This window comes from Asterias rubens, chromosome 5 (assembly GCF_902459465.1).
Source record: "Asterias rubens chromosome 5, eAstRub1.3, whole genome shotgun sequence".
NCBI classification, from domain to species: domain Eukaryota; kingdom Metazoa; phylum Echinodermata; class Asteroidea; order Forcipulatida; family Asteriidae; genus Asterias; species Asterias rubens.
The window spans coordinates 3,879,648-3,889,057 of record NC_047066.1 but is presented as its reverse complement, the minus strand read 5'-3'; the positions used below and the strand labels follow the sequence as shown (position 1 = coordinate 3,889,057).

General features: G+C 37.9%; 1 protein-coding gene across 1 annotated transcript; it reads left to right on the top strand.

The window, feature by feature from the left end:
- Nucleotides 1–1,659: 1,659 nt before the first annotated feature.
- On the top strand, nt 1,660–8,767 carry LOC117290259 (TLC domain-containing protein 2-like). The gene is made up of 4 exons (XM_033771556.1): nt 1,660–2,498; nt 5,022–5,104; nt 6,157–6,239; nt 7,098–8,767. Exons 1-4 carry the CDS (start codon nt 2,311–2,313, stop codon nt 7,476–7,478), a joined length of 735 nt encoding a protein of 244 aa, XP_033627447.1. The 5' UTR covers nt 1,660–2,310; the 3' UTR covers nt 7,479–8,767.
- The last annotated feature ends 643 nt before the right edge of the window (nt 8,768–9,410 follow it).

Here is a 9,410-nt window from a genome sequence, read left to right as displayed (position 1 = left end):
GTAGTCTGTTTTCAACAAACATTTTCTAGTGGTCATTGTTCATCAGTTCACATTATTTTCCTCGACCAGTACGTAGTCTGTTTTCAAGGCGTTTTCAACAAACATTTTCCAGTGGTCATTGTTCATCAGTTCACATTTCCTCGACCACAAAAGCTATTTTGACAATCTATACATCATATGAAAGGGCCTCACGTACTTCGCAAAAATGGGTATGTTGGTGACCTTCTCTTGACCTTTTGACCTTTTTTAAACCGGAAGTGCCTGTAAAATGCTTTGAAAAGGCATTAAAGGAACACTTTGCCTTGGATCGGTCGAGTTGATTTTTAAAAAGCGTTTGTAACCGTTTGTTATAAAATGCACATGGTTGGAAAAAAGTTTTAAAAGTAGAATACAATGATCCACACAGACACGCCTCGTAATTGCAAGGTTTTCCTTTTACCTCGTCGCCGAACACGGTCGGCCATTTATTGGAGTAAAATTTTTGACACGCAAAGTAAAATGAAAACCATGCATTTTCGAGGCAAATTTGTGTGGATCATTGTATTCTACTATTAAAACATCTTTCCAACCATGTGTATTTTATAACAAACGGTTACAGACGCTATTGAAAGACTAACTCGTCCGATCCAAGACAACACATCTGTAAAAATGTTGGCTCAATGGTCAAAGTTGCAAGAGACGACAGAGAAAACACCCTTGTTGTCATTTTTTTTTTTTTTTATGCTTTCAGAAAAAAATGGCTTCAGACCCGAAGTAGTATAAATTCACCTGGAAATATATATTTTTTTCTTCAAACATTCTGAACAATAAAATAATCTAATTTTTGTTAACGATTTATATGTGAAAAAAAATAAAATAAAAACAAGTTGTGTGACTCTGCCTACCCCTTTTGTGACGTCAATCGAGGCAGACTTTGCCTCGATCGAACATCGAACACACGTACGTGCACGTACATTCAAGACCTAGTCGTGAGTTATGTACGTTTCGAAAAAGTTGTTTTCTTGCAATGTCGACCAGGTTTGGATGCAGCAAAACATGGGGTCCGGTCCGACGTCTTTTCCAGCTCTGTGCAGCAAACACTTGGAGCCGTCGTGCTTCGAGAATCTGGATACACTACACATTTTGACATGAAGAGAAAATTTCTTTTCTAAAACATGACGCCATCCCAACAATTTTGTCCAGCTAGTGGGGAAGTCGAAGACGGTACCTGAAAGACGTAACGAACCTAAAGGAGCATCTGCCTAACGTGAAAAAATCAGGTATGATGAGGGCATGTTTTTAACTTGCGCCAAGCGTCACTATCTTGTGTTGGTACTGCATGCGATTCATCGCGCCTAGATTGACGTCACGAACAGCGCCCTCTTGGGTCGGGCTTATTTTCAAATTTGTAAATAACATGGAAACTAATTTTTTCAAACCTTAGTTAATTGTTTATTCATATTCCAATCATCAAAACACATATTTAGTGACAAAAGCTTTATTTTGACAAAATACCACTTACAGGTGACTTTAATATTATTGAGTGATAATTACCTCTTTCTCAAAAACTTCGTTACTTCAGAGGGAGCCGTTTCTCCACAAAGTTTTATACTATCAACAGCTCTCCATTGTTCGTTACCAAGTAAATGTTTACGCTAACAAAATATAATATTCTAAGTACATAACCAATTGTGTCCAGTGCCTTTAAGTTTACCAAATTTTAATGGGTCAAACCAGCAAAAAGTCTATAGTATTTCAGTAACGGTAATCGATTGGTTGCGCCCGTGTATACCTCAAATAATTTTGAGTATTAATACCAAAAGTGTCCAGTACCTTTAAGTTACAAATCTTGAAGCAAACCAGCAAAGGTTGAAACTGTTAATGGGGTGCGCCTGTGTGCTGAACGTTCCACTTCAACTGTTGAAAACAAAACAACCCGTTCAGTCTGGATGGCGCAACTCTCTGACCTAACTATGCAAAAAGAACTGGCACACAAATACACACAATAATTGTTATGCACACGCACAACAGACACGTTACTATAGTATAGTTTGTTATGGAAGTCTAGGCGTTTGGCCTTCAGGAGTGTGCTATTCCAGTACAATAACTTGTGATGAAATTGACACTGTGACCTCCATGCACATGTCATCCGGAACGACTCGCACATTGACTCCCGTAGATGGTAAATGCCTGCCGCCTAAATTGAATGTACATATCAAACACAACAATTTAACGTAACTGGTGCTACGTGTGTTATGTGTGGCTGGTTGGCTTTGGTGCTTCTGTATACAACGTTGTCTGTGTAGAGAAAGTTTGTGATTTATATCTACGATGTTTCCGTGGTTCGTCCCGATCGCTATCGGCTCTGCTGCCGGTTTTCAGTGTTTCAACTCGGCGTTGGATGTGTTGCCGATCTCCCCACCCCCGGGGAAGTACTCGGGAAAAGATCGGCACCGGTGGAGAAATGCTGCGACGTCGTTCTTCAACTCTCTGTTCATGTCTCCAATCGTCGTATACTGGTAGGTCGAGTTTGACCCAAGTTAACTGCTTGGGGGCGTCCCGTGTGCAACACGTTTTGAGGTGTGGCCAGGTGGATGTTACCATGGAGCAATTTTCCATGATGTAACTAAGCTGTGGGTTAGTAACCATGTAAAGGAATTTCCTTCCTTCATGGTGTAACCAGGGAGCATTATGAGTTGCAGTAATGTCCAATAAGTAAATACTAATACAGAAATGGCAAATAACACTTAACACACAGTGCACATTGCACAACAGTCCAATACAATTTCACAACTTGGGCCAAGAAAGAGGGTGTGCTGCGAAAATGGAAATGTATGTTGTTTTGACTATCCTATCCAGGGAGTATCTACATTGCCATCAACGTAATACATGTATATTCGTGTTGTGACCAGCATTTTTCGTATATTGATAGACCTATGTGTAGGCCTACATCGTCATTCGAAACCGACATAATTGTTTCACCAGAAGTCATAGAATAATATTAATAAGTAGGCCCCCTACATCAATGCATAATTATTTAGTACTTAATTTTTTACAAGTATTTATTCAAAACATTATTATTATTATTATTACCATAACAATGTTTTTTTTCCTCGTTTTTTTTTTATTCGTTTGTTAATTTTTTATTTATTGCATTTAGTTTGTTACTTTTTGTAATTTATGTATTGGGCACCGGTCGGGCGATATTTTGTTTATGTAGGTCTGCATCAAAATGCCACTGTTATCGTGCTTTTCAATGGAGAATTTATTTTCTCTAAATCGTTTAAAAAAAATGAAATCCTTAACACAAATATCAATACAGTTTTTGAGGATGCCAATTCTCTCTCTAAATGTAAAAGAGTGAAAAACACAACTCTTTACATTTCGAGTTGTCCCCCATATGGCTCCTTAAAAAGAGTGGTGGTTATTTCACTCTTTTAGAGGGGTTTAACTCCATGACAGAGTGAAAAATCACTCAAAAAGATGCAAACTTCAACCCAAAAGAGTTATAGAGTTGTCCCTCATATGGCCCTTCAAAGAGTGCTTTTCACTCGTTTGCATTTAGAGAGACAAAACAACAAATGCGTCGTGGGCTTGGGCTCCCGATGACTTTGGCTCCTTTGTAAATTTTGGAGCAGCAGTGTACATTTTTGCACGTGTTTCCAATAACATCAAACGGAGCCCGTAGCTAAAGATAAACCTCACAGTCTCAGGGCCCAATTTCAATTTCATTGAGCTGCTTTGAGCACAGAATTTTGCTTAAGCAAAACAATCCTTGCTTAGTAAAATCAGATTACCGGCGAAGACACCACTCAATTGTTTATGTTACGTAAACAGCAGCTAAATACCAGTCATATTATGCCATGTACATGGCATGACATTTTTGCCACGGTAACAATGTGTAAAACAAGCAAGCTTTTTTTCGTGCATAAGCATTTTTGGCACACGTTTGGTAATATTGTCAAAGCCCAGTCTTCTCTCTTGGTGTATCTCTTGGTGTATCTCAACATATGCATAAAATAAAAAACCTGTGAGAATTTGAGCTCTTTCGGTCATCGAAATTGCGAGATAATGATGCGAGAAAAAAAAAATTGTTGGACGAATTTGTGTGCTCTGAGATCGGAATAAAAGACTTCTAGGTAGAAAATCTTTTATTATTTTAGTGAGAAATAACCTCTTTCTCGAAATCTATGCAACTGCAGAGAGACCCGTTTCTCACGATGTTTTTTTATACTATCAACAACTCTCCAATGCTCGTTACCAAGTGTTTAAGTTAATATATGTTAGTATATGTTTAGGGTACTTACCAAACATGTACCTTCCCTTTAAGCAGCTCCATGAAATAGGCCCAAGTGTTAAAGACCATAGCATAAAACGACCATCCCCCATAGCATAAAAACGGATCATGCATAAAAACGGGAGTCCCAGATTCGTCATGCTTGGCTGGCTTTATTTCTAGGTCTTTTGTCCGCCATGTCAATAAAAGTGAAAGTTCCCACACGGAGATGTTTGTTGTTAAAGGCATGGACACTATTGGTTTGTACGCAAAATGATTTGAAGCATAACACCATGTACTTGGTAACGATAGAGCAGCGGAGAGCTGTTGATAGTATACAAAATGTTGTGAGAAACGACGCCCTCTGAAGTAATGTAGTTTTCGAGAAAGAGTTAATTTCTCGCTCAAATATTAAAAGACTTCAGGGCTGAAGGCTTTTATTATGCATCTGAAAGCACGTGCACCAGAGGTGTTTTTTCATTCATTATTCTGTTGCAACTTCGATGACCAATCTAGTCCAAATTTTCACAAATTGTTTATTTTGTGCATTATGTTGAGATACACCAAGTGAAAATACTGGTCTTTGCCATTTACCAAAAGTGTCCACTGCCTCTCAAAAAGACCACGCTGCAACAGAAAATCGGATTGGCTTGATGTGTATACACTACACGGTCCAGCAAACAATTATGTATTATTCAGTCTCAACCTTACTCAATTTGCATCATAATAATTGTTTTTTGTCGGTTGAACACTTCTCTCTTTGCAGTTTGATCAACCATCCCAGAGTATGGACCGATCCGATTGGTTATTACTCGACGTTTGCTGACGCTGGCTTTGCTATTCTTGCTGGTGAGTTTAGCTTTCATGCACTGTAATATATTATAATTAGCTGCTGCAAACTGCTAGGCAACAAATTGGCCCCACGGTATAAAATGTAAAAAAAAAAAAAAAAAAAAAAAAAAAATTACAGATTTATTTTTTTGCTAACAAAGCTTGCAGTTAAGTGTTAAAATGTCTTTCCCTCACATTAGGACAAAAAACAAATCATAAAGGCATCAGCACAGTGAAAAGTTCCCTCGACCGAGTACGGAGTGCGAACTTTGTGCCCACAACACTTTTAAGACATACGACATAAGACATGTACTAAACTTGATTACTCTTCAAAAAGAAGCAATTTCCTTACTCGCCGAATTTAAAAGCACCACAAATATCAACAAGTTATAATATCAACAAGTTTAAAAGGTATACTATGCAATGTGCAGATACAAATGTTGCACGATAAACAATTCACAGGGGTTTAAAGGAACACGTTGCCTTGGATCGGGCGAGTTGGTCTTTTAAAAAGGTTTGAAACCGTTTGTTATGAAATGCATATGGTTAGATAGATATTTTAAAAGTAGAATACAATGATCCACAAAAAATGTCACGAAATTGCACGGTTTTTCTTTTACGTCGCGAACTAACACGGTCAGCCATGGAGTCGAAACAATTTTCCACAAAATGGCCAACCGTGTTTATTCGCGACTTTTAAGGAAAACCGTGAAATTTCGAGGCAAGTGTGTGTGGATCCTTATATTCTACTTTCAAGTTATCTATCTAACCATATGCATTTCATAACAAACGGTTTCAAAAGACCAACTCGACCGATCCAAGGCAACGTGTTCCTTTTATAATAAAATTCATGCATACCCAGCCTGGCCATGTATACAAAAAGATAAGTAATATTATGTTATTATTATTATTAAAAGTATCCAAAGTATATAAACAAACACTCATCTTGTATTTTACAAGTGGTTGGTTTATTTTTCTATAGTATGGTTTGCCGAAGACACATAAATAATTATGTGATGTTTTTATTGACATGAACTAAGTTTCCATCCATTTTGTTTATCATTCCTCAGGCTACATGGTGTACGATACATATGACATATTGGTGCATACTAATATCAATAAGGTGTATGGACTGATCACACACCATTTTATTGTAAGTATAGAGGGCTAGAGAGTGAAGGCAACACAGTTAAAGATGCTATGTCAGATTTTTGGTGGTATTTCAAAGAGTATCACCCGCTCTAACGAAAAAAAGTTTAACTTTTACTTTTAATGGTCAGGAACCATGACAAAAATTTAAGAATTGGTCACGTGATGTATTGTCGGGATCCCGACAAAAACTAATTTTGAGCACTTTATTTCACTGCTACTACTAATTGGCGGACTTTTTCGAGCAATGGCTCAAATGAAAGCTTGTTACTTTCTCGACCCCCATCAAAATACCTATTGAATTTTAAATCAAAATCTTTGGGACAAATCGGCCAAAAATCTGACATAGCATCTTTAAATAAAGGCACTGAGTCCGATTTCACGAAACGCTAGGATTAATCCTATCTCGAGTTAGGACGAGTAACCCATCCTTACTTAGGATGGGTTTAATGCGTCCTAACGTCTATATGGATACAGAACTTAACTCACCAAATGTCCTAAGGCGGATTATTCCTAAGTTAGGAAGAATTTGGTGAAATCGACGGCTGGACACATTTGGTGTTTTATAAAGACCAGTATTCTCACATGGTGTATCTCAACATCGAAATTTTCACAAATTTGCTATATTAATATGGATGTACAATGTATAGTATATTGGGATACACCAAATGAGAATACTGGTCTATGACAATTTTGTTTACCAAAGGTGTCCAGTCATTTTAATCTAGAAAATATTAGGCACAGTAGATATAAGAAACAATATAGGAGTACAATATGAGTTAACCACGCGTGTCAGGTCCGCATGTGCCGATTGTTGAAATCTGCCATTCAATGATATCTTCATTGTTTTCTTACACTACAGATTGGTTCTTCCATGTGTATACTGAGTTATGAGAAGCTAGCAATGGGTGTTATATACATCGGCCTCTTGACTGAAGTACACGCCATCTTCCTTCACTCACGTCAGCTCCTCATCATGTACGGTATCTCAAAGAGCTCCACTCTGTACAGCGTCCATAAATCCTTAAACCTCGTCACATTTGTGACATTCCGGCTAGCACCATTACTGTTCTGTTGTTATGGTTCCTATACGATGATAAACAAATCCTTCGTCATTCTCTACTACGTCCTACCGTGTTTCACATCGGCGATCTTCTTCATTAATGTGGTGTTGCTGTGGCGGTTAGTTTGTAGTGACGTATTGGTAAAAGGCGGTAAAGAACAACACATTCTGGACGGCTGATGAGTGGCCAACAGCGGGACTGGCAGGTTGTTTTTTTCTTGAGGTTATTATGGAAATTTATCTGAAATGACTTTTCCTTCCCGAATACATGTATTGTTTTTATACTGAGAGGTTACATCTGAAATTGAAGATGGAGTTATAAGTCCGCACGCTTCCCCTTAACTTTGACCCAAAGGTACACAACGCGCCGTGGTCGCGGTCTAAGGATTTTTGTACACAGAAAATTGTTGGAACTACAAATGTTGCACCATATGTTTGGCCCTATATATTCAGAGAAATGATGAAAAGAAAGAGGAGACGGAGAAACTTTACAAAGGAAAACAGAGATTGAAGTTTCAATTGACTCGTTTAAACATTGTCACTTACATCACACAATTAACAACGATTGGAGAGACTTTCTACAGTGTTATGACGCCGATGGCTGACCCCCAAAAAGACAACTATTTTAAGCGGGAGTTCTTCTTCAAACTGTCTTTTTCGTTGGATCTGATGAACAGTACGCGCTGTAGGAACCAAAACCCCGGATGTTTACTACAAAGTCAAGCTGTTTGGGCTCAGTAAACATGACTTTTAATGCCCGGGCCTTATTATACGCTTTATCAGCTGTCATGTTTTTGAAAATTATTTTCTGTCTACGCATCGGCAATGATAGAACCACGTTGCCCAATTTCAAAGAGCTGCTCAAGCGCAAAAAGTAGTCGAGCTGCCCAACAAAATAATGCTTACCAGAATAAGGTTACCAGCCAAACTACCACGTCAAATTTACAACTTGTGACTGGTATCCTGCTCATGTCTGCTAAGCAGACAATTGTTAATGACAATTATTGTTTGCTTAATAAAGGTAGCTCTATGAACATGAAATTGAACCCTGACTCATGTGATTCGAGGCATTGCATGGTGAGGTATCAAGTGATTTGGTTGCGATAACACCAGTGCCCAATTTCATAGAGCATGTTAAGCACATCAACTTGTTAAGCATAAAAAAGTATTGCTTAACAGAAACAGGTCACACGCCAAGGATGGATTACGTTTTGTGAATGGTACCCCAATCATTTTTTGCTCAGCAAAGACATTTGCCAAGCATTTTTCTGCTTAACAGCTTTATCAAATTAATTTGGTCCAGGTGTGAATCTACTTGCCTGGTAGATTTTTTTTATTTTTTTTTTATTTTTTTATTTTTTTAAAGAGAATTTTCTTCTGCTGCGGATGACTAGAGTAAGCTAGTCGAAACGTTGAGACCAATTTAAGAACCGACTCCGCGGTAGTGCAGTTAATTACGATCATAAAAGCTAAAGTAGTAGTCACAACCTATTTCTATACCATCCGCCCAGGTAATAGTTAATAAGCAGGACAGTTCTTTGTTACCGCAAACCAATTGATACCTCACCATGAAATGCCTCAAATCCTATATAAAGAACTGTATTGCTTTATATATTCTACTACCGCGGTATATAGATTTTCGGACTGCTGCATATTTATTATTAATTAGTTAGAAACTGCTTTGACCCGGAATACAAGATACTGGTACCCTGAGCAGTATTTGAAAACAATAAATTATAACAGTCTATGGTAATTAAACCTTAGATCACCAGTGAACCGAATCCGGCTAATCCGGCATACCGCGTCAATCACACATCCAGGGCTCAACTTTTCATATTTTTTTTTTTTTAGCTTAAGGGATATTCCTTAGCAGAATTGCTATATTTTCATAAAGCTGTTTATTTATTTGTAAACGCTAATTGCTAACCCGCGGTTAGCACACGAGTGACGTAAACAACGCAAATCCACGGTGAATGTGAAATATGGTGAAATATACGTTATGCTTACTCACATTTTTCGGCTAAAGTAAGCACGCAAACTTGCTTACCGGTAAACAGTTTTATGAGATTGGGTCCAGTTTTTTTTAGCTTAAGGGATATTCCTTAGCAGAAT

Bases quoted from the DNA above. Each gene is read 5' to 3' on its own strand.
- LOC117290259 (XM_033771556.1), top strand. From the start codon at position 2,311: ATGTTTCCGTGGTTCGTCCCGATCGCTATCGGCTCTGCTGCCGGTTTT. The intron at 5,105-6,156 runs GTGAGTTTAGCT...ATCATTCCTCAG, and splicing joins TGGCTTTGCTATTCTTGCTG to GCTACATGGTGTACGATACA. The intron at 6,240-7,097 runs GTAAGTATAGAG...CTTACACTACAG, and splicing joins TGATCACACACCATTTTATT to ATTGGTTCTTCCATGTGTAT.